Here is a 26,481-nt window from a genome sequence, read left to right as displayed (position 1 = left end):
TTCTCTAACACACACACACACACACACCCACACCCACACACACTTACGTCGTAGGCCCCAGCTTTGATCTGCTGATAGAGTTTGTGCTGATCTTCATCCCAAAATGGAGGATATCCAACTAACAATATATAGAGAATAACACCTGATGGAAGAGATAAAAAGGAGACACTTGATCAATGAGGTGCCAGTCATTGAAATAGTGGCAGTATAAATAATACAGCAGTGATTTACACAAAAATCCTTACAACAATTAAAAGGGGCATGCCCTTGTAAATTATGAATGCCGAGGGGCTGGAATTGAGAAGAGATTTAAAAGAAACGGTACCCGATTGTAGCCAGCATCCCCCCGCGACCCCAAAAGGGATAAGTGGTAGAAAACGGATGGATGGAAGGGCTAAATTGACGACTGTGCTGGTTAAACAGCGGTATTGTGTTTTTTAAAATCCTCACAATAAAGCCGTGACGTGTGACGGTATCAAATGAAACTTGGCGACTGTAGTTTTTTTCTGGCGCTTTTGCGTTGGTCAGCCTGAAAATTGTCTGACAAGGTGGGGGCTTGGGACCTTTTTTTTTTTAGTTTGAGTTTATTTCGAACATGCATGCATACTTGGGGTGTAACGGTACGTGTATTTGTATCGAACCATTTCGGCACGGGGGATTTGGTTCGGAGGTGTACCGAACGAGTTTTCACGTTGTGTAAACAATGCACACCGAGGCACAACACACAGCTAACGTCCTCTTTTCACCGGACATGTCCTCTTTTGCGGAGCTGTCAGGGCGGAGTTTCTTAAATGCCTCAAATGTCCGGCATTTTGAGTTAGGGTTGCATGTATTTTCAATGTACGTTCAGGGTTAAGAAGGGTATTTGTTGTTGTTTTTTGTCAAAAAGAAATACAATCATGTGTGCTTACGGACTGTATCCCTGCAGACTGTATTGATCTATATTGATATATAATGTATATATTGTGTTTTGGTTTTTTCTTTACCGGCAGTAAGTCGGACAAGTTTCGAGTGAGGGTTGGACTCCGCCAAGGCTGCCCTTTGTCACCCATTCTGTTCATAACTTTTATGGACAGAATTTCTAGGCGCAGTCAAGGCGTTGAGGGGATCGGTTTGGTGGCTGCAGGATTAGGTCACTGCTTTTTGCAGATGATGTGGTCCTGATGGCTTCATCTGGCCAGGATCTTCAGCTCTCGCTGGATCGGTTCGCAGCTGAGTGTGAAGCGACTGGGATGAGAATCAGCACCTCCAAGTCCGAGTCCATGGTTCTCGCCCGGAAAAGGGTGAAGTGCCATCTCCGGGTTGGGGAGGAGATCTTGCCCCAAGTGGAGGAGTTCAAGTACCTCGGAGTCTTGTTCACGAGTGAGGGAAGAGTGGATCGTGAGATCGACAGGCGGATCGGTGCGGCGTCTTCAGTAATGCGGACGCTGTATCGATCCGTTGTGGTGAAGAAGGAGCTGAGCCGGAAGGCAAAGCTCTCAATTTACCGGTCGATCTACGTTCCCATCCTCACCTATGGTCATGAGCTTTGGGTTATGACCGAAAGGACAAGATCACGGGTACAAGCGGCCCAAATGACTTCCCTCCGCCGGGTGGCGGGGCTCTCCCTTAGAGATAGGGTGAGAAGCTCTGTCATCCGGGGGGAGCTCAAAGTAAAGCCTCTGCTCCTCCACATCAAGAGGAGCCAGATGAGGTGGTTCGGGCATCTGGTCAGGATGCCACCCGAACGCCTCCCTAGGGAGGTGCTTAGGGCACGTCCGACCGGTAGGAGGCCGCGGGGAAGACCCAGGACACGTTGGGAAGACTATGTCTCTCGGCTGGCCTGGGAACGCCTCGGGGTCCCACAGGAAGAGCTGGACGAAGTGGCTGGGGAGAGGGAAGTCTGGGCTTCCCTGCTTAGGCTGCTGCCCCCGCGACCCGACCTCGGATAAGCGGAAGAAGATGGATGGATGGATGTTGATTTAATAAAAAAAAAATAAAATAAAAAAAATGTTTTTCTTGTGCGGCCCGGTATTAATCGGCCCGGTGGTTGGGGACCACTGCTGTAGAGGACACTGCTTCTCAAAAAGTAAAAGTTTATAGGCCGTAAACTGAACAGTTTTACACTGGATGTTTACATTGTCGCTTTCAACACTGGTTTGAAACAGTGGATGTTCCTGCACAATTATTTGCACTTAAAAATACATGTTTGTAGTAGGGTTGTACGGTATACAGGTACTAGTATAGTATCGCGGTACTAATGAATCAAAAACGGTACTACTCTTTAAAAAGTATAGTATAGTAGGTTTGCCATATTTTTTTTATTTTTTTTTACAGGCATGATGGCACGTCATCGTCAGGTTGTGACATTGCTGGTTTTATGAGCATTTTAGGAGCATGTTCGGCAGCGCACAATCACAGAGTACTTACAAGCAGACACAGAGTGTAGGCAGTAGAGATGCGCGGATAGGCAATTATTTCATCCGCAACCGCATCAGAAAGTCGTCAACCATCCGCAATCCACCCGATCTAACATTTGATCAGAACCGCATCCCCCCGTTGTTATATATCTAATATAGACGATGCAAGGCATTAGTGAGGTTATAAAGCTTTTGCCTGTTAAAGAAAGGAGACTGATCCAATGCAGCACAGACATTCGCGTGCCACGCTGTCACGACCCAGACGCACACCAGTGCGCAATCATATGGGAGCCGCGCTGAGCGCACCTCCAAGCGCGTCTCGCTGCCGGCGACGGCCGGGTATATGGGCCCGACGCTCCAGCGCCATCCATTTTCAGGGCTAGTTGATTCGGCAGGTGGGTTGTTACACACTCCTTAGCGGGTTCCAACTTCCATGGCCACCGTCCTGCTGTCTATATCAACCAGGGTGAGCCCCACCCCTTTCGTGAGCGCACTGCGCGCGGAGTGACCCCTGTTACGCGCCCCCGGCAACAGGGGTGGCGGGCAGGTAAGCTGCTTACCTGCTGCGCGTGACGCCGGCCGCGGCGAAGGCGGACGAGGCGGGGTGTCGGTGCGGTGGGCGCGGTGGTGACCCTGGACGTGCGTCGGGCCCTTCTCGCGGATCGCCTCAGCTACGGCTCCCGGTGGGGCCCTCTCGGGGGAAGGGGCCTCGGTCCCGGACCCCGGCGAGGCGTCCCTTCTCCGCTCCGTAAAAGTGTCCATCTCTTTTTTTTTTTTTCTTCTGTTGTGGCATATGCTGCAGGTGCCTGCTCGTTTTTCGTATGTGGGTAACAACATTTAACTATGTATATATATTTCCCAATTGGTTTAACTGCCACCCGCCTGAATCTATTTAAAATCTAATTTTTTTTATTTCAACCACCCGACCCGACCCGCGGATAAAATCTAATTTTCTTTAATTTCATCCGCCCGATCCGCGGATAATCCGCGGACTCCGCGGTTGTGCCCGCAAACCGCGCATCTCTAGTAGGCAGTAAAGGGAGAATGGACGCATGTTGGCTTAAAAACTAAAGATAAAGGTGAAGCTATAACACTGAAACGCCCTCAGGAAGAGGTGCTTTAAAGGGGAACATTATCACAATTTCAGAAGGGTTAAAACCATTAAAAATCAGTTCCCAGTGGCTTATTTTATTTTTCGAAGTTTTTTTCAAAATTTTACCCATCACGCAATATCCCTAAAAAAAGCTTCAAAGTGCCTGATTTTAACCATTGTTATATACACCCGTCCATTTTCCTGTGACGTCACATAGTGAAGCCAACACAAACAAACATGGCAGAAAGAACAGCAAGCTATAGCGACATTAGCTCGGATTCAGACTCGGATTTCAGCGGCTTAAGCGATTCAACAGATTACGCATGTATTGAAACGGATGGTTGTAGTGTGGAGGCAGGTAGCGAAAACGAAATTGAAGAAGAAACTGAAGCTATTGAGCCATATCGGTTTGAACCGTATGCAAGCGAAAACGACGAAAACGACACGACAGCCAGCGACACGCGAGAAAGCGAGGACGAATTCGGCGATCGCCTTCTAACCAACGATTGGTATGTGTTTGTTTGGCATTAAAGGAAACTAACAACTATGAACTAGGTTTACAGCATATGAAATACATTTGGCAACAACATGCACTTTGAGAGTGCAGACAGACCAATTCAGGCGCGCTAAGAACATATATTTTTCCCGATTTCAGCACTCAGGTTAACCATACCTAAATAGACAAAATACTGCATTACACAAGACTACTCGAATGATTGAAAAAAATAAATGTTTTTAAGCTAAATTATTGGTAAACACAGTTTATGCATAATAATTTAGTTTTAGTTTAATTTAGTTTAATAAAGTTTTCATCAATTAATATATTCTGTAGACATACCCTCATCCGCTCTCTTTTCCCGAAAGCTGATCTGTCCAGTTTTGGAGTTGATGTCAGCATCTGCTTTGAGTGTCGCAGGATATCCACACATTCTTGCCATCTCTGTCGTAGCATAGCTTTCGTCGGTAAAGTGTGCGGAACAAACGACTGACCATTTCGTCGGCTTTCCCCACACCCTCGTATTTTGAACACATTTTTGTCCAATTTCTTGCCACTTTCGCATCTTTGGGCCACTGGTGCAACTTGAATCCGGCCCTGTTCGTGTTGTTACACCCTCCGACAACACACCGACGAAAGTGAGAAAATGGCGGATTGCTTCCCGTTGTGACGTCATCGCTCCGAGAGCGAATAATAAAAATTCACCCATTTAGAGTTCGGAAATCGGTTAAAAAAAATATATGGTCTTTTTTCTGCAACATCAAGGTATATATTGACGCTTACATAGGTCTGGTGATAATGTTCCCCTTTAAAACATGGCTAACTAGTTAGTGGCTAATGTCCATCCGCAATCGTCAGTGTTTTAGCTTCTTCTAAATCACTAATCCTTGTCTCCATGGCGACAAATGAAGTGAGTTATTTTTACAAGTACCATCCCTGCAGGATGAGGAATAGCTAAACATGCTTCACTACACACCGTAGCTCACAATGTAAACAAACGCCATGGGTGGATCTACACCTGACATCCACTGTAATGATACCAAGTACAAGAGCGTATCTATTACATCAATATTTTTTTTCGCCACAAAATCCTTTTATCTTTTTTAATTCATATAATATTCATAAACTCAGGAAATACGTCCCTGGACACATGAGAACTTAAATTATGACCAATGTATGATACTGTAACTTCTTGGTATCGGTTTGATACCTAAATTTGTGGTATCATCCAAAACTAATGTAAAGTATCCAAACAGAAGAATAAGTGATTATTACATTTTAACAGAAGTGTAGATAGAACTTTTTATTTTTTTTTGTCCTGTCCAGCTTCTCAGGCAAATCATATAGTTGATGTAGATGCCCGTATCGGCTGTTCAGATTTACTTTACAAAAGAGAAGTGTAGGATACTTCTCTCTTTGCTAGATAGAACATGTTGAAACAGAAAGTAAGCAGATTAGTAACAGTAAATGAACAAGTAGATTAATAATCATTTTTACAGCTTGTCCTTAATTTTGACAAAATAATAGAATGGGGAATGACACAATATGTTACTGCAGACTAATTAGGATCCCTTTTTTGCTTACTTACTAATAAAAGACAAGAAACAGATGTAGTCTTAAGATTTGTTAAAATAAAGCCAATAATCATACTTGGCAACCTTGAGACCTCCGATTTCGGGAGGTGGGGGGCGTGGTCGGGGGTGGGGCGGGGCGGGGCGTGGTTGAGGGCGTGGTTAAGAGGGGAGGAGTATATTGACAGCTAGAATTCAGCAAGTCAAGTATTTCATATATATATATATATATAGATATAGATATCTACATCCTGAAAATATGCAAACAAAACTGTGTTTAGATAATTGATACTTCAAACTTGCATAAATAAATATTAAGGAACATAACATAACTTGGCTTCTGAGAGTTTCAAAATGTAATGAATAAAATGCTAAAGTTGTTGATAAACAAGCAATTATTTTAATAATTAAATATGGTCATTTTAAATGAATTATTATGATAATTTAAAATCAATTATTTCAAATATGTTTATTTTAATGTATAATTCTATGGCTGGATGTAATAAGGAGTCAGGAAAAAATACAAATAAAAATACAATTAATTTGGATGTTTTAGCAAAATATAGTAAAAATGTATTTAGTTTTTTTTTAAATTAATAAATATATTTATTTTTAGGTAAGATAAACATAATAATACAATTTATCTCTAGTCTGGATGATTTAATTCTTGTCACCCTGTTGTCCTCCCGTCATGAAAAAAGGCTGTCCTCACTCAGGTCCGCATGGAGCTGGAGGGGGCGTGGCTTCCAGCTACGGCTGAAAATCGGGAGATTTTCGGGAGAATATTTGTCCCGGGAGGTTTTCAGGAGAGGCGCTGAATTTCGGGAGTCTCCCGGAAAATTCGGGAGGGTTGGCAAGTATGCCAATAATGCAATTTTTTGTGGTCCCTTTTATTTAAAAAAGTATCGAAAAGTATGTAAATACATTTTGGTACCGCTACCAAAATATTGGTATTGAGACAACCCTAGTTTGTAGTAATAAATGATTCGAACTAGGGCTGGGTGATACGGCAAAAAAAATAAAAAATTATCACAACAAATGTTTTTTATATCATCCGATCTCGATTAATATCGCAGTATTTTTTGTTGTTGTTTTTTTTTAATTAAAAGGCGGATTGTCCCGTGCAGGATTACACGGAGCATCATTGCTTCCCTACTGTTTACTACTGCGATATCTTCTAACATTCATTTTGGCCATGTTTGATCGAGGTAAAATGCTAACAGCTGAGCACCGTGATTGAACTCTAATTAATCGCAATTATTGATATGATCATATAACCCTAATGTTTTTTTTTTTTTAGTTTATTATTCTTCGGTCAATGGTCAACAAAATAAAAAAAACAGTTGTACATTCATAGATTGAAAATGAAAATGTTGAAGACCGAAAGGGTTTAGGCTGAAGTTGAACACTTCTAGCGCCTAACCCTATAAACAATGTCAAGTACAAGATGAACTTCCGAAAATTATGAAATGTCTTTTGTACAACATATTATAAATACACATTATACACAATATGAACACTGTTCAATTATATACACAGTAAAGGCATGTGAAATATCCTTATACGCGTGTTAAACCTAATTAGAACATTTGAGTATTAGGTTTGTGTTCAATTACAGTAAGTGTTTATCCTAAACATTCCTGCCACTTCGTTTTACGCACTACCACAATAATATTATACAGTGACCTTAATACTGACCACCTGAGGGCACCACAGACTGTGGATGCTTTTAAAAAAGGCTTAAAAGCCTTTTTTTTTTTTTTAAAAAAGCCTTTTTTTTTTTTTTAAGATATACAGGTAAAAGCCAGTAAATTAGAATATTTTGAAAAACTTGATTTATTTCAGTAATTGCATTCAAAAGGTGTAACTTGTACATTATATTTATTCATTGCACACAGACTGATGCATTCAAATGTTTATTTCATTTAATTTTGATGATTTGAAGTGGCAACAAATGAAAATCCAAAATTCCGTGTGTCACAAAATTAGAATATTACTTAAGGCTAATACAAAAAAGGGATTTTTAGAAATGTTGGCCAACTGAAAAGTATGAAAATGAAAAATATGAGCATGTACAATACTCAATACTTGGTTGGAGCTCCTTTTGCCTCAATTACTGCGTTAATGCGGCGTGGCATGGAGTCGATGAGTTTCTGGCACTGCTCAGGTGTTATGAGAGCCCAGGTTGCTCTGATAGTGGCCTTCAACTCTTCTGCGTTTTTGGGTCTGGCATTCTGCATCTTCCTTTTCACAATACCCCACAGATTTTCTATGGGGCTAAGGTCAGGGGAGTTCGCGGGCCAATTTAGAACAGAAATACCATGGTCCGTAAACCAGGCACGGGTAGATTTTGCGCTGTGTGCAGGCGCCAAGTCCTGTTGGAACTTGAAATCTCCATCTCCATAGAGCAGGTCAGCAGCAGGAAGCATGAAGTGCTCTAAAACTTGCTGGTAGACGGCTGCGTTGACCCTGGATCTCAGGAAACAGAGTGGACCGACACCAGCAGATGACATGGCACCCCAAACCATCACTGATGGTGGAAACTTTACACTAGACTTCAGGCAACGTGAATCCTGTGCCTCTCCTGTCTTCCTCCAGACTCTGGGACCTCGATTTCCAAAGGAAATGCAAATTTTGCATGGTTGGGTGATGGTTTGGGGTGCCATGTCATCTGCTGGTGTCGGTCCACTCTGTTTCCTGAGATCCAGGGTCAACGCAGCCATCTACCAGCAAGTTTTAGAGCACTTCATGCTTCCTGCTGCTGACCTGCTCTATGGAGATGGAGATTTCAAGTTCCAACAGGACTTGGCGCCTGCACACAGCGCAAAATCTACCCGTGCCTGGTTTACGGACCATGATATTTCTGTTCTAAATTGGCCCGCCAACTCCCCTGACCTTAGCCCCATAGAAAATCTGTGGGGTATTGCGAAAAGGAAGATGCAGAATGCCAGACCCAAAAACGCAGAAGAGTTGAAGGCCACTATCAGAGCAACCTGGGCTCTCATAACACCTGAGCAGTGCCAGAAACTCATCGACTCCACGCCACGCCGCATTAACGCAGTAATTGAGGCAAAAGGAGCTCCAACCAAGTATTGAGTATTGTACATGCTCATATTTTTCATTTTCATACTTTTCAGTTGGCCAACATTTCTAAAAATCCCTTTTTTGTATTAGCCTTAAGTAATATTCTAATTTTGTGACACACGGAATTTTGGATTTTCATTTGTTGCCACTTCAAATCATCAAAATTAAATGAAATAAACATTTGAATGCATCAGTCTGTGTGCAATGAATAAATATAATGTACAAGTTACACCTTTTGAATGCAATTACTGAAATAAATCAAGTTTTTCAAAATATTCTAATTTACTGGCTTTTACCTGTATGCATACTAGTTTTAGCTATTTGGCTGTTCTAGTTTTTATTTTTATTTTTTTATTTTTTTATTTTTTAATACACTGTAGCACTTTGAGGTTGTTTACTCAATGTAAAGTGCTTTTTACAAATAAAATCTATTATTATTATTATTATACTGTGACAATATAGGTTACCTCCCTACCTCCAGGTACCATAGCTGTGAGGTGTATCAAAGTTTTTGGAACAGTGTGTTATTGGGTAGGCAGAACAATAATAGATGTCCAACAATGTAAACAAACAAAATGCTATTTAGTACACAAAAATGAGGCGAAGTCTTCACTTCCCACCGCAGCAAAGGTAAAAGTTATTCATGGAGGACTCACCACAAGCCCATATGTCCACAGGCTTGCCGTAGGGGTCCTTCCGAAGGACTTCCGGGGAGAGATAGCCAGGCGTTCCCGCAAAGCCTGCCCGACAGAGGAAGCCAGAGGACACAATTAAGGGACGTATTTTATGACTCATCAGGGCTATTTTACTGTAGTTATGTGTCGAGGGGAGGGTTCACACGGCCGTGGCCTCCTGGAATCTAACGCGAGGCCAGATTACGGCACACCGAGTCACGAGCAAATGCCCATTAATCATCTGTCCCGTGCTTAAAAGTCAGCCAAACACTCGCACAGCTCGGCGCTGAGCCAAGACACCGTGAACTAAGCGTGAACTGGAACGTGTGCGAGGTGCTTACAAAGACTTTATTGGGCGTGCATCACGATTGTGCAACATGCAACACGGCCTCCTTTCTGGTATTCTGTTGACAAATATCTTCATTATAACTTCATGTATACATTTACGAGTCTGTTTTGTACAAAGATAAATCCCAAGGATAAGAACCCACAGTAATATAAAGTACAGGCCAAAAGTTTGGACACACCTTTTCTTTATTTTCATGACTATTTACATTGTAGATTGTCACTGAAGGCATCAAAACTATGAATGAACACATGTGGAGTTATGTACTTAACAAAAAAAAGGGGAAATAACTGAAAACATGTTTTATATTCTAGTTTCTTCAAAATAGCCACCCTTTGCACACTCCTGGCATTCTCTCCATGAGCTTCAAGCACACCTGCAAAGCGAAAACCATTTCAGGTGACTACCTCTTGAAGCTCGTCGAGAGAATGCCAAGAGTGTGCAAAGCAGTAATCGGAGCAAAGGGTGGCTATTTTGCAGAAACTAGAATATATAGGCTCCAGCGCCCCCCGCCATCCCAAAGGGAATAAGTGGTAGAAAATGGATGGATGGATAGAATATAAAACATGTTTTCAGTTATTTCACCTTTTTTTTGTTAAGTACATAACTCCACATGTGTTCATTCATAGTTTTGATGCCTTCAGTGACAAAAAAGGTAAAATAACTGAAAACATGTTTTAAAAAATAACATTCTTAACAAATGACAGTAGAATAAGCACACTGATTGAGGAGTCATAGTAAAACGACCTGAAATTTACACTTTACGTGTAGTGTTGGACTTGTCCAACTTTTTGTGTGGCCATAAACGCACCAGTGGCTAATTGCCATAGTGTATGTGTTGGTGCAGGTGAGAGAGAGAGCAAGCGGCTGCTGTTGATATAACAGATGACAAAGAGTTGCTTTTGGCTTGGTTTGTACGGCCAGTTTTGCTAGATAAAAGCATTTTACACATTGTTTTGGTGTGGTTATGGCCGACAAACAACTTCGCTAAATAAAGGGACCGATGGAATTCCTGTCCTCCTTTAAGTGTCTCCACAGACGTTACAATAACTTAAGTGTTGACAAACATTGTTTTATCTGTTGTGGCCGCCTTCCGTCACCTGTTACTCACAGTTGCATTGCAATATCATACAAAACAAACGATTTGTTTATTTTGTTTAGAGTGGGATTTGATTTTTTGCGCGGCATAGATTTGCTGTGCGCAGAGGACGCGTGAGCAGTGCGCAATAGCGCAGGTGCGCACCTTAGAGGGAACGTTGCTTGAGAGTGTTGATGACACAGCTTTGCAACAGTTGATATTCTAGTTTCAAGCACTCAATATAGGTCATCAAATCTCAACAACAAGCTGTAATATCTTACTGAGATCATTTAGGACCAAAACACTTAAAACAAGTAAAACACTCTAACATAAAATCTGCTTAGTGGGAAGAATTATCTTATCAGACAGAAAATAAGCAAATATCACTCTTATTTGAGATACAAACCCCGTTTCCATATGAGTTGGGAAATTGTGTTAGATGTAAATATAAACGAACTACAATGATTTGCAAATCCTTTTCAACCCACATTCAGTTGAATATGCTACAAAGACAACATATTTGATGTTCAAACTGATAAACATTTTTTTTTTGTTGCAAATAATCATTAACTTTAGAATTTGATGCCAGCAACACGTGACAAAGAAGTTGGGAAAGGTGGCAATAAATACTGATAAAGTTGAGGAATGCTCATCAAACACTTATTTGGAACATCCCACAGGTGAGCAGGCAAATTGGGAACAGGTGGGTGCCATGATTGGGTATAAAAGTAGATTCCATGAAATGCTCAGTCATTCACAAACAAGGATGGGGCGAGGGTCACCACTTTGTCAACAAATGCGTGAGCAAATTGTTGAACAGTTTAAGAAAAACTTTTCTCAACCAGCTATTGCAAGGAATTTAGGGATTTCACCATCTACGGTCCGTAATATCATCAAAGGGTTCAGAGAATCTGGAGAAATCACTGCACCCAAGCAGCTAAGCCCGTGACCTTCGATCCCTCAGCCTATACTACATCAACAAGCGACATCAGTGTGTAAAGGATATCACCACATGGGCTCAGGAACACTTCAGAAACCCACTGTCAGTAACAACAGTTGGTCGCTACATCTGTAAGTACAAGTTAAAACTCTCCTATGCAAAGCGAAAACCGTTTATCAACAACACCCAGAAATGCCGTCGGCTTCGCTGGGCCTGAGCTCATCTAAGATGGACTGATACAAAGTGGAAAAGTGTTCTGTGGTCTGACGAGTCCACATTTCAAATTTTTTGGGGAAACTGTGGACATCGTGTCCTCTGGACCAAAGAGGAAAAGAACCATCCGTATTGTTATAGGCGTAAAGTTGAAAAGCCAGCATCTGTGATGGTATGGGGGTGTATTAGTGCCCAAGACATGGGTAACTTACACATCTGTGAAGGCACCATTAATGCTGAAAGGTACATACAGGTTTTGGAGCAACATATGTTGCCATCCAAGCAACGTTACCATGGACGCCCCTGCTTATTTCAGCAAGACAATGCCAATCCACGTGTTACATCAACGTGGCTTCATAGTAAAAGAGTGTGGGTACTAGACTGGCCTGCCTGTAGTCCAGACCCATTGAAAATGTGTGGTGGTGCATTATGAAGCCTAAAATACCACAACGGAGACCCCTGGACTGTTGAACAACTTAAGCTGTACATCAAGCAAGAATGGGAAAGAATTCCACCTGAGAAGCTTAAAAAATGTGTCTCCTCAGTTCCCAAACGTTTTACTGAGTGTTGTTAAAAGGAAAGGCCATGTAACACAGTGGTGAACATGCCCTTTCCCAACTACTTTGGCACGTGTTGCAGCCATAAAATTATTATTTGCAAAAAAAAATAAAGTTTATGAGTTTGAATATCAAATATGTTGTCTTTGTAGTGCATTCAACTGAATATGGGTTGAAAAGGATTCGCAAATCATTGTTTTCCATTTATATTTACATCTAACACAATTTCCCAACTCATATGGAAACGGGGTTTGTATTTCATCGTACTTAGATTTCAGTTTTTGCAGTGCAGACATGTTCTGTTTTGTCTTTTTTTTTTTTTTCACCACGCAGACAGAATAACTGATGAGTTGATGGGCAAAAAAAACAAAACAAAGCGAGAGAATAAACAAAAACAAAAAAAATTAAACTGACGTCTGTGTTTGTGCTTTCTTACCAAACCAAGCCTGCTGGTCTCCTTGCACTTCAATAGCGAGGCCAAAGTCTGCCAGCTTCACTGCAGCTCCCTTCATCTTACTGGCCAACAACAGGTTCTCAGGCTGCAGAACACACACATTGACACACGCTGAAGCAGAATGTAGGACAGGAGAGATCAAGACTGTGAGAGACACAATGACAGCCTCTCTTCGCTGAAGCCGTCTCTCAAAAATATTGATATTTAAATGGCTATGATGTGTGTGTGTGTGTGTGTGTGTGGGGGGGGGGGGGGTTAAGGTGTGCAAACGCAGCGATGGTGGGAGTAGAGGGGGCGGGCATGATAGGAAGAACTAGCGGAACAGGGATGGGTGGGTTGAGAATCTCCATAGCACCTTATATGGACGTGCGCCCGTAGCCATAGAAACCACCGGGGAGTTATTTAGGCGGCGCTGCAGACGGCATGCTAAATGGAAAGTGTACTTAGCGAGAGGCTGCGTTCTAAATGGCCGTTGTTTGGGCAGGAGGACATAAAGGGGCCGCGGTAAAAGCCCACTCAGGATAAAAGGCCGACAAATCAGCCGGGGCGGCGCTCTGAGATAATAGCGTGAGTGCAGGGCGCGCACGCAGCATCCCCCCTTTTTTTTAATTTTCAACAGTATTTCTTAAGTCTATCAAGAACATGCTGTCACTGAATGCGGCAGGGAAAGGCAGGAAGGAGCCATTTAAGCCAATCAGCATTGTGACGACATAAGCCCCTCCCCTCCTGGGTGCTCCGTGGGTAGCGTGATGTCACAGAGGTTGTCCTGGCAACACCTGGGGCTCATCTATATCGTCCTCTCAAGAGCATCTCCTTCCCGCCCTGTCCGTGCGTGCGTGCGTGCGTGCATGCGCTGAGTCCTTGTCGTTTCCTTGCCATAGGTGACACACTTGCCACGTGACCAGTACACACACACACACATTTGAGAACAAACATGGAGGATGAAACGGTGGATGCAAGAGGAAAGAAGAAGCTGGATAAAGGGGAGGGGGAGTAGAAGAAGAGCCATAGAAAGCGAGCGGTGGAGCAACCGGGAGCCATCTGTGTGTTGCCATGGCCACGAGCAGAGGTGTGTGTGCGTGTGAGAGAGTGCGGTTGTCACGGAAACGGGCAGCCACTCACCTTGAGGTCTCTGTGCACAATATCATGCTGGTGGATATGATTGACACTCTCCAAGATCTGACTAATGCAATGACTGTGGGGGGGGAAAGAGAGGGAAGGGGGACACAAAAAAAAAAAAAGAGGCAAAGATAGTGGTGTCAGATGCTATCATTTGTTACAGAGCCTGCGTACAATACTCGCGTCACGTCGCATCGCTCGGATATTAATAGGAATGAAGGGAAAATGCATTTTCACGGCCGCTCTGCGCGCACAATATGAAACATGTGCGTGGAATCATGTACAAACAGGAGAAAGGGCGCACTCTGCACATCTAAGTTGCGTAACGAGCCTTTACCAAACAGACAATCTTAAGACACAACACAGGCGCTGCGGTTTAGGCGATCAATACTAAAGCAACGTGTGTGGGAAGTCATCTTAATAATGGGGGCGTTCCACGCAAGCTGCCATTATTCCTCCCGTCCTGGCCGAGCGTGTTTTCACACTCGAGCTCTCGTACAAAAAAAAAAAATGTTCCTGCGAGCCACCTTATTACTGTCCTACGCAGTGCGGGTGTCAGGCCTCCGCCGGTCCCCTTGCTCCGGGCTCATGTCAATGTCACGCGTCTGCAAAGGTTAACGTTGGCAAGGTTGCGGAGGAAAGTGGCCGAGGCCTAATTCTGAGGGGGAGAGAGAGAGAGAGAGAGGAGGGTTTCTGTGTCTCTAAAGCTCCCCCCCTGGTGAGCAGGAAGAGACAAAGAGAACTAATCCGGTTGTCCGACAAACTCTCTAAGCTGCGCACCACCCAGACGCTGGGAACACGATCGGGAAACTCGAGGAGAGAGGATGCGGGCGACTTAACCCTTGTGTGGTGTTCGGGTCTGTGGGACCCGTTTTCATTTTTTATTAAACGAAAAATGATGCAATTAATTAATTTTTCAAACTGAGACTCTCTGACTTCGGCTCATTTTTTGTGAAGAAAATAAGTATTTGAACACCCTGCTATTTTGCAAGTTCTCCCACTTAGAAATCATGGAGGGGTCTGACATTTTCATGGTAGGTGCATGTCCACTGTATGAGAGATAACCTAAAAAGAAAAATCCGGAAATCACAATCTATGATTTTTTAACAATTTATTTGTGTGATACAGCTGAAAATAAGTATTTGAACACCAAGATTAATATTTGGTAGAGTAGCCTTTGTCTGCAATTACAGAGGTCAAACGTTTCCTGTAGTTCTTCACCAGGTTTGCACAGACTACAGGAGGGATTTTGGCCCACTCCTCCACACAGATCTTCTCTAGATAAAAGTTAAAGTTAAAGTACCAATGATTGTCACACACACACTAGGTGTGGCGAAATTATTCTCTGCATTTGACCCATCACCCTTGATCACCCCCTGGGAGGTGAGAGGAGCAGTGGGCAGCAGCGGTGGCCGCGCCCGGGAATCATTTTTTGGTGATTTAACCCCCAATTCCAACCCTTGATACTGAGTGCCAAGCAGGGAGGTAATGGGTCCCATTTTTATAGTCTTTGGTATGACTCGGCCGGGGTTTGAACCCACAACCTACCGATCTCAGGGCGGACACTCTAACCACTAGGCCACTGAGTAGATCAGTCAGGTTTCTGGGCTGTCGCTGAGTAACACAGACTTTCAGCTCCCTCCAAAGATTTTCAATTGGATTTAGGTCTGGAGACTGGCTAGGCCACTCCAGAACCTTGATATGGTTCTTACGAAGCCACTTCTTGGTTTTCCTGGCTGTGTGCTTTGGGTCATTGTCATGTTGGAAGATCCAGCCACGACTCATCTTCAATGATCTGACTGAAGGAAGGAGGTTTTTGGCCAAAATCTCACAATACATGGTTGCAGTCATCCTCTCCTTAATACAGTACAGTCGTCCTGTCCCATGAGCAGAAAAACACCCCCAAAGCATGATGCTACCACCCCCATGCTTCACAGTAGGGATGGTGTTCTTGGGATGCTACGCATCATTCTTCTTCCTCCAAACACGCATAGTGGAATTATGACCAAAAAGGTCAATTTTGGTCTCATCTGTCCACAAAACTTTCTCCCATGACTCCTCTGGATCATCCAAATGGTCATTGGCAAACTTAAGACGGGTCTAAACATGTGCTGGTTTAAGCAGGGGAACCTTCCGTGCCATGCATGATTTCAAAGCATGACGTCTTAGTGTATTTCCAACAGTGACCATGGAAACAGTGGTCCCAGCTCTTTTCAGGTCATTGACCAAGTCCTGCCGTGTAGTCCTGGGCTGATTCCTCACCTTTCTTAGCATCATTGAGACCCCACGAGTTGATATCTTGCATGGGGCTCCACTCTGATTGAGATTGACCGTCATGTTTAGCTTCTTCCATTTTCTAATGATTGCTCCAACAGTGGACCTTCTTTCACCAAGCTGCTTGGCAATTTCTCCGTAGTCCTTTCCATCCTTGTGGAGTTGTACCATTTTGTCTCTGGTGTCTTTGGACAGCTCTTTGCTCTTAGCCATGCTGAATGTTTGGGTCTTACTGCTTGTATGGGGTGGACAGGTGTCTTTATGCAGGTAACGACCTCACACAGGTGCATTTGATTCAGGATTATACAGTGGAGTGGAGGAGGACTTTTAAAGGTGGACTAACAGGTCTTTGAGGGTCAGAATTCTAGCTGATAGACAGGTGTTCAAATACTTATTTTCAGCTGTATCACACGAATAAATTGTTAAAAAAAATCATAGATTGTGATTTCTGAATTTTTCTTTTTAGGTTATCTCTCATACAGTGGACATGCACCTACCGTGAAAATTTCATACCCCTCCATGATTTCGAAGTGGGAGAACTTGCAAAATAGCAGAGTGTTCAAATACTTATTTTCTTGACTGTATATCAGAATACATATTCAGTGTTTCCCACAGGACAGGCATCTATTTGTGGTGGTGTGGTCGGGGGGCGGGGGGTGGCGGCGGCAGCGGCGATGACCAAGAAGAACGCGGAGTTGGAATATAATTACAACACTTTATGTACATATTTATATACAGATTTGAACAATTAGTTATTCACTGAAATATATTTATTAACTGTGGTTCTTACAAAAAATATATCTTATAAAATATAAAAGCTCAAATGTCTCTTAAAGCTCTGCCCCTTTAATTAGTGAATACTAAATAATTTAACTTTAGCCTACTACTACAACCATATTATTTACCAGCAACATAAAGTGAAACAGAGGCAGAGGTGTCCTGCCACAGTCAGTCAACCTCCTCCTCCTCCTCCTCCTGCTGCTGCTGAACAGGTCGCACCTGTGGTCCGGACTGTAGGCCTACCTCCTCTCCAAGTCGAGCCCTTTTCGGCCGTTGAAAATATTTTTCGATACTCATCTGTGTGAAGGAGTGAACATCTAACATTAGAATTTATTACTAACGAGCAGAACCGCTCTATGTACAGTGCCGTCCAACCTTAAGCGGCAGCAGCTCAACACATGCAGGGTTCAACGTTAAGGTTTTTGTCTACTTGCCCGACTTCTCAAATCTACTTGCCCCAATATTTTTACTTGTCCTGCCTAGGTTTTTTTCTGGCTGTGTAGTGCTCATGGCTTATATCTTACTAAAATCCTTCCCGTTGACTATTTACAACACTACACAGTATTTATTATTATTATTATCTAAAATTACATTTAAATGGCATTGCATACATGTAAAATTAAATGCTATTTCACATTATTTGACCAGTAGCAGTTACACCCATCTGAACAGGTCAGCCACCTGTTTAAAGCCCGATCACAGTTGAAATCTTGAAATGAAGGGCCTTTAATGGCCAAAACATTAACCTGGACAACATTTTAACAGCTGGTTGGCTCAGCTTTTATTATTTTCATTGCATTCACATGCTGCAGTGGACAGTGGACAATTTAGCTTCAGTCCATGTGTGTTTATTGACAACAGGGTTATAACCTGGACACGTTAGCTCGTCGGTATGAAAACAGGTGACTGTTACTACGTGCGTCTGCCCGGCCCCCGAGTCAAACAGCGGCGGTGTTAATGAAGCAGCGTCAGGCTGCTCACCGTCAGTGAAACGCTCAGTGAAATCGCGGATTAACGTTAAATATATGAAGAGCCGCGAGCGATGCAGCTATAACCTATCTACCTATAACCTATTTTACCCTCGTATTTTGATCCTTCGTCGTCGTCGTTTTCTTCTTCTTCTGGCCCACCAGGTGAATTAAGTGCTATTGGCGGAGTTACAATGCATAGTAGGCTACTGCCACCTACTGCACCGGAGTTGTAACTACAAGGTACATTCACAGACAGAGTCCCATTGCTTTTATGAGCGGTCGAGCGAGTCAAAAGCCGAAAAATCAATTTGTGGCGGACGTAATTCTTTCGTGGCGGGCCGCCACAAATAAATGAATGTGTGGGAAACACTGATATTTAATGACCACACACACCATACACCCCCCCTACACATTTATATTACATATAAGATGTCCGGGTCCACTGGAGCCGGGGCTAATAGAAGTGTGGAAATTGATGTTCTGTGTACCACACACACACTGCAAAAAGTCAGTGTTCAAAAACAAGAAAAAAATGTACAAAAATTAGGGGTATTTTATTTGAACTAAGCAAAATGATCTGCCAATAGAACAAGAAAATTTGGCTTGTCAAGACTTTCCAAAACAAGTAAAATTAGCAGACGTCAATGAACCCAAAAATACCTTAAAATAAGTATATTCTCACTAATAACAACTGTATTATTAAACGTATTTTCTATTGTTTCATTGAAAATAAAACAGCAAAGTCCATTTGGCTGTCATCTGTTTTAATTATGAGACACAATTGTGTCAAAGTCATGATTTTTTTTCACATGCTTGAATAAGAAATTATTACTTTAAAAAAGTAGTTTTATACTTGTGAGTGTTGATGACAGCTTTGCAACACTTGATATTCTAGTTTCAAGCATGTTTTACTCAATATACCGTATTTTTCGGACTATAAGTCGCAGTTTTTTTCACAGTTTGGCCGTGGGTGCGACTTATACTCAGGAGCGACTTATGTGTGAAATTATTAACACATTAGCGTAAAATATCAAATAATATTATTTATCTCATTCACGTAAGAGACTAGACGTATAAGATTTCATGGGATTTAGCGATTAGGAGTGACAGATTGTTTGGTAAACGTATAGCATGTTCTATATGTTATAGTTATTTGAATGACTCTTACCATAATATGTTACGTTAACATACCAGTTGGTTATTTATGCCTCATATAACGTACACTTATTCAGCCTGTTGGTCACTATTCTTTATTTATTTTAAATTGCCTTTCAAATGTCTATTCTTGGTGTTGGCTTTTATCAAATAAATCATACTTGCCAACCTTGAGACCTCCGATTTCGGGAGGTGGGGGGTGGGGGGCGTGGTCGGGGTGGGGCGGGGGCGTGGCTAAGAGGGGAGGAGTATATTTACAGCTAGAATTCACCAAGTCAAGTATTTCATATATATATATATATATATATATATATATATATATATATATATATATATATATATATATATATATACCGTATTTTTCGGACTATAAGTGGCAGTTTTTTTCATAGTTTGGCCGGGCTCCAGTGCGATTTATATATGTTTTTTTCCTTTTTTATTATGCATTTTCGGCAGGTGCGACTTATACTCCGAAAAATACGGTGTATATATATATATATATATATATATATATATATAAATACTTGAATTTCAGTGTTCATTTATTTACACATATACACACACATAACACTCATCTACTCATTGTTGAGTTAAGGGTTGAATTGTCCATCCTTGTTCTATTCTCTGTCACTATTTTTCTAACCATGCTGAACACCGTTTCGCAGGTACCCAGAAAGGTTTCGAGTACCACCAAAAGAACTGAATCTCTGAAGACAGTATAAAAATCTGTGTTAAAGGTGTACAAATACTGTTTGTATAATAAGCATGTTATTGTTTACAAATGAGGGTTAAGAGTTCAGTACTAAAAAAAAAAGAAAAAAAAGAATGTGGCTTAAGTACAGTTTTTTAATTGAGCTGCTGCATTTTTTGGTTGGGTTGTTTATTTATTTTGAGTAACTTCTACATTTCTAAAAGGGGAGGAATGTAATAGAGTGATCTATGTTTGTCTGTTGCCATCTCCTGGTGAATGTTGGCTATAGCGTTTTGGGGTTACTTTTTGGTTGGCCAACGATTTACGTGGTGTTGCGCACCTGACGTCAAGTGTGTGAGTCTGTTCTGAAGTCTACAGTAAAGAGACGTACTTCATCACATCGCCTGGTTATTGCCTCCAACTCAATATATTACAACAACATTGCTGTTTACGGCAGACGAACTGCTTTACGGTAGAATAAAACATGACTGCTGTTGTTGTGTGTTGTTACCGCGCTGGGAGGACGTTAATGAAACTGCCTAACAATAAACCCACATAAGAAACCAAGAACTCGCCCACGATCATTCTACAGTTATAACGTGTTTGGGCAGGCACGCTGTTTATATTGTGGGAAAGCGGACGTGAATACAGGCTGTTGACACGTCACTCAGGTCCGCATGGAGCTGGAGGGGGCGTGGCTTCCAGCTCCGCCTGAATTTCGGGAGATTTTCGGGAGAACATTTGTCCCGGGAGGTTTTCGGGAGAGGCGCTGAATTTCGGGAGATTTTCGGGAGAAAATTTGTCCCGGGAGGTTTTCGGGAGAGGCGCTGAATTTCGGGAGTCTCCCGGAAAATCCGGGAGGGTTGGCAAGTATGAAATAAATGTCCCCAAAAAATGCGACTTATACTCCAGTGCCACTTATATATGTTTTTTCACTTCTTTATTATGCATTTTCGGCCTGTGCGTCTTATACTCCGGAGCGACTTATACTCCGAAAAATACGGTAGAAGAAAAGTTTTGTCATTTTATTTAATCTGAGCAACAACTTGAGGCAGTTTAATGTTGATTAACGTGGACCCCGACTTAAACAAGTTGAAAAACTTATTGGGGTGTTACCATTTAGTGGTCAATTGTACGGAATATGTACTGTACTGTGCAATCTACTAATAAGTCTCAATCAATCAATCAAAAAAAAAGCACTTTATATGTAGAAAGGTTTTGTTAAGAAACCATTCTGAGCCTTATCTTATTTAGTTTTTATTTGATATATGTTGACCACATTAACCCTGGCAATGGACCCTGTGTGTATATACGTTATGCCATTGTTCACAAATTTGGTAAATAAATAACCCAAAAATTTATATTTTGTTGTTTTCTTACTGGCTGTCCAAAGTCGGGACCCGGGGTGGACCGCTCGCCTGTGCATCAGTTGGGGACATCTCTGCACTGCTGACCCGTCTCCGCTCGGGATGGCTTCCTGCTGGCCCCACTATGGACTGGACTCTCACTATTATGTTAGATCCACTATGGACTGGACTCTCACTATTATGTTAGATCCACTATGGACTGGACTCTCACTATTATGTTAGATCCACTATGGACTGGACTCTCACTATTATGTTAGATCCACTATGGACTGGACTCTCACTATTATGTTAGATCCACTATGGACTGGACTCTCACTATTATGTTAGATCCACTATGGACAGGACTCTCACTATTATGTTAGATCCACTATGGACTGGACTCTCACTATTATGTTAGATCCACTATGGACTGGACTCTCACTATTATGTTGGATCCACTATAGACTGGACTCTCACACTATTATGTTATATCCACTATGGACTGGACTCTCACTATTATGTTAGATCCACTATGGACTGGACTCTCACTATTATGTTAGATCCACTATGGACTGGACTCCCACTATTATGTTAGATCCACTATGGACTGGACTCTCACTATTATGTTAGATCCACTATGGACTGGACTCTCACTATTATGTTAGATCCACTATGGACTGGACTCTCACTATTATGTTAGATCCACTATGGACTGGACTCTCACTATTATGTTGGATCCACTATGGACTGGACTCTCACTATTATGTTGGATCCACTATGGACTGGACTCTCACTACTATGTTAGATCCACTATGGACTGGACTCTCACTATTATGTTAGATCCACTATGGACTGGACTCTCACTACTATGTTAGATCCACTATGGACTGTACTCTCACTATTATGCTAGATCCACTATGGACTGGACTCTCACTATTATGTTAGATCCACTATGGACTGGACTCTCACTATTATGTTAGATCCACTATGGACTGGACTCTCACTACTATGTTGGATCCACTATGGACTGGACTCTCACTATTATGTTAGATCCACTATGGACTGGACTCTCACTACTATGTTAGATCCACTATGGACTGTACTCTCACTATTATGTTAGGTCCACTATGGACTGGACTCTCACTATTATGTTAGATCCACTATGGACTGGACTCTCACACTATTATGTTAGATCCACTATGGACTGGACTCTCACTATTATGTTAGATCTACTATGGACTGGACTCTCACTATTATGTTAGATCCACTATGGACTGGACTCTCACACTATTATGTTAGATCCACTATGGACTGGACTCTCACTATTATGTTAGATCTGCTATGGACTGGACTCTCACTATTATGTTAGATCCACTATGGACTGGACTCTCACTATTATGTTAGATCCACTATGGACTGGACTCTCACACTATTATGTTAGATCCACTATGGACTGGACTCCCACTATTATGTTTGATCTACTATGGACTGGACTCTCACTATTATGTTAGATCCACTATGGACTGGACTCTCACTATTATGTTAGATCCACTATGGACTGGACTCTCACTATTATGTTAGATCCACTATGGACTGGACTCTCACTATTATGTTAGATCCACTATGGACTGGTCTCTCACTATTATGTTAGGTCCACTATGGACTGGACTCTCACTATTATGTTAGATCCACTATGCCTGGACTCTCACTACTATGTTAGATCCACTATGGACTGGACTCTCACTACTATGTTAGATCCACTATGGACTGGACTCTCACTATTATGTTAGATCCACTATGGACTGGACTCTCACACTATTATGTTAGATCCACTATGGACTGGACTCCCACTATTATGTTAGATCCACTATGGACTGGACTCTCACACTATTATGTTAGATCCACTATGGACTGGACTCTCACTATTATGTTAGATCCACTATGGACTGGACTCTCACTATTATGTTAGATCCACTATGGACTGGACTCTCACTGATATGTTAGATCCACTATGGACTGGACTCTCACACTATTATGTTAGATCCACTATGGACTGGACTCTCACTATTATGTTAGATCCACTATGGACTGGACTCTCACTGTTATGTTAGATCCACTATGGACTGGACTCTCACACTATTATGTTAGATCCACTATGGACTGGACTCTCACTCTTATGTTTGATCTACTATGGACTGGACTCTCACTATTATGTTAGATCCACTGTGGACTGGACTCTCACTATTATGTTAGATCCACTATGGACTGGACTCTCACACTAATATGTTAGATCCACTATGGACTGGACTCTCACTATTATGTTAGATCCACTATGGACTGGACTCTCACGATTATGTTGGATCCACTATGGACTGGACTCTCACAATATTATGTCAGACCCACTCGACATCCATTGCATTCGGTCTCCCCTAGAGGAGGGGGGGGGGGGGGGGGGGTAGGGGGGGGGGGGTTACCCACATATGCGGTCCTCTCCAAGGCTTCTCATAGTCATTCACATCGACGTCCCACTGGGGTGAGTTTTTCCTTGCCCTGATGTGGGCTCTGTACCGAGGATATCGTTGTGGCTTGTGCAGCCCTTTGAGACACTTGTTATATAAATAAACATTGATTGATTGATTGATACTGTACCAAAAATGAACCGAACCGTGACCTCTAAACCGAGGTACGTACCGAACCGAAATGTTTGTGTACCGTTACACCCCTATAAAATACTGAACAGATGTTTACCTTATCCCAATAAACATCTGTTCAGTATTTTAACATCAAAGTGTTTGTGAGGCATTAAAAGCCACAAAATGCAACGGGTCCATCAGACCCACAAACGCTGGCTGAGTAACAACAATACGAACATTACACAAGGGTTGAATGTCACCGTGTCGAGGAAAATATCAGGAAAAGTGGAAGAAAACTTCAAATCGAGGCGGTCCCGGCACGCGGGAGCAGGGGCGACGCCTCGTTTGTCACGGCGAACGCCAACGTTTAATTTACAAGGCCATAAACGAGAGCGGCGCATGAAATATAAATGACGCCATTGATGAAGCGCTCACCTGGCGTCGGCCTCGCTGTAGTACTCTCTGGCTACGATGTCTTCAAAAAGCTCTCCGCCTGTCACCCTGGGACGGCGGGGGGGAGGGGGGGGGAGAGAGAGTGTGCTTAGCATACACAAACAAGCTGCAGGCATGCACACATGGACAAAATGTCAACCCCTATCTGTGTGTGTGTGTGTGTTGGAGTGTGCACGTGTTCGCAATATACTCACAGGTCAAAGACGAGGTAATGAAATCCTTCCTCTGAAATGCTGTCATGCAGTCGCACTAAACAGAGAAGGAGAAGGTGAGCAGTGAGACCAATGGGGCGGGTTCACACAAATTCCAATTAATACAGAGCAGAAGCGCTGTTAATGTGGAACAAAATGCAACCATCAATACACAAAAGGTAAGGCATACCCATAATAATAAACTGATGGTGGTGAATGTCGTGTGTGTGGAATTGATCGTGGGATTAATCTTGTCTTGTAGCAACTGATGAAAGGTAGTGCAGTACTCGGCTGCACCAGCAGGGGCGCTGTAATCCATCCATGTTCTATACCAGGGGTGCCCATTATGTCGATCGCAAAGGGTGTCAGTCCAATGCCAGCCAGGCATTAATAAAATAGATCTAAAAATTAGCGATCGACCATTCATCATAGAAATGTCCAGTACATGTCTACTAGAGATGCGCGGATAGGCAATTATTTCATCCGCAACCGCATCAGAAAGTCGTCAACCATCCGCCATCCACCCGATGTAACATTTGATCAGAACCGCACCCGCCCGCACCCGCCCGTTGTTATATATCTAATATAGACGATGCAAGGCATTAGTGAGGTTATAAAGCTTTTGCCTGTTAAAGAAAGGAGACTGATCCAATGCAGCACAGACATTCGCGTGCCACGCTGTCACGACCCAGACGCACACCAGTGCGCAATCATATGGGAGCCGCGCTGAGCGCACCTCCAAGCGCGTCTCGCTGCCGGCGACGGCCGGGTATGGGCCCGACGCTCCAGCGCCATCCATTTTCAGGGCTAGTTGATTCGGCAGGTGGGTTGTTACACACTCCTTAGCGGGTTCCGACGTCCATGGCCACCGTCCTGCTGTCTATATCAACCAGGGTGAGCCCCACCCCTTTCGTGAGCGCACTGTGCGCGGAGTGACCCCTGTTACGCGCCCCCGGCAACAGGGGTGGCGGGCAGGTAAGCTGCGCGGGCGGAGCGCGCGGAGTGACCCCTGTTACGAGCCCCCGGCCACGGGGGTGGCGGGCAGGTAAGCTGCTTACCTGCTGCGCGTGACGCCGGCCGCGGCGAAGGCGGACGAGGCGGGGTGTCGGTGCGGTGGGCGCGGTGGTGACCCTGGACGTGCGTCGGGCCCTTCTCGCGGATCGCCTCAGCTACGGCTCCCGGTGGGGCCCTCTCGGGGGAAGGGGCCTCGGTCCCGGACCCCGGCGAGGCGTCCCTTCTCCGCTCCGTAAAAGTGTCCATCTCTTTTCTTTTTCTTTCTTCTGTTGTGGCATATGCAGCAGGTGCCTGCTCGTTTTTCGTATGTGGGTAACAACATTTAACTATGTATATATATTTCCCAATTGGTTTAACTGCCACCCGCCTGAATCTATTTAAAATCTAATTTTTTTTTATTTCAACCGCCCGACCCGACCCGACCCGCGGATAAAATCTAATTTTTTTTAATTTCATGCGCCCGATCCGCGGATAATCTGCGGACTCCGCGGTTGTGCCCGCAAACCGCGCATCTCTAATGTCTACACATGCCCACGTGTTGCACTGTTAAGTAATCAACTTTGAAAATCCTTCAAACTTCAAAAAAAGTTACTTTTACTAGTTTCAGCATTCCTACTCTTTAAAAATGATTAATGTCCCAGAAAAGCCACACTACAGACGTTTTATATACAAAACCCAAAACCAGTGAAGTTGTCACGTTGTGTAAATGGTAAATAAAAACAGAATACAATGATTTGATAATCCTTTTCAACTTATATTCAATTGAGTAGACTGCAAAAAGACAAGATATTTAATGTTCCAACTGAGAAACTTAATTTTATTTTGTAAATAATCATTAACTTAGAATTGAATGGATGATGCTGGCTTTTCAACTTTGCGCCTATAACAATCCGGATGGTTCTTTTCCTCTTTAATCAGGAGGACACGACGGCCACAGTTTCCAAAAACT

At 42.9% G+C, this 26,481-nt stretch overlaps 1 protein-coding gene across 10 annotated transcripts in view; it reads right to left on the bottom strand.

Annotated features, from left to right (window-relative positions):
• The window catches only part of LOC133577958 (calcium/calmodulin-dependent protein kinase type II subunit gamma-like), a 197,705-nt gene that overhangs the window by 84,948 nt on the left and 86,276 nt on the right, over window positions 1-26,481 (bottom strand). For all 10 annotated transcript variants that reach the window (XM_061932144.2, XM_061932148.2, XM_061932150.2 and 7 more), the window contains exons 4-9: window positions 24,522-24,576; window positions 24,310-24,375; window positions 14,028-14,100; window positions 12,888-12,990; window positions 9,300-9,383; window positions 48-142 (exon numbers count right to left, since the gene is read on the bottom strand). In XM_061932144.2, the coding sequence (XP_061788128.1) occupies window positions 48-142; window positions 9,300-9,383; window positions 12,888-12,990; window positions 14,028-14,100; window positions 24,310-24,375; window positions 24,522-24,576 (476 nt within the window). The remainder of the gene's footprint in view (window positions 1-47; window positions 143-9,299; window positions 9,384-12,887; window positions 12,991-14,027; window positions 14,101-24,309; window positions 24,376-24,521; window positions 24,577-26,481) is intronic.

Source organism: Nerophis lumbriciformis, linkage group LG39 (genome assembly GCF_033978685.3).
Source record: "Nerophis lumbriciformis linkage group LG39, RoL_Nlum_v2.1, whole genome shotgun sequence".
NCBI classification, from domain to species: domain Eukaryota; kingdom Metazoa; phylum Chordata; class Actinopteri; order Syngnathiformes; family Syngnathidae; genus Nerophis; species Nerophis lumbriciformis.
The sequence above is the reverse complement of the archived record's forward strand: the minus strand, read 5'-3'. Positions and strand labels throughout refer to the sequence as shown.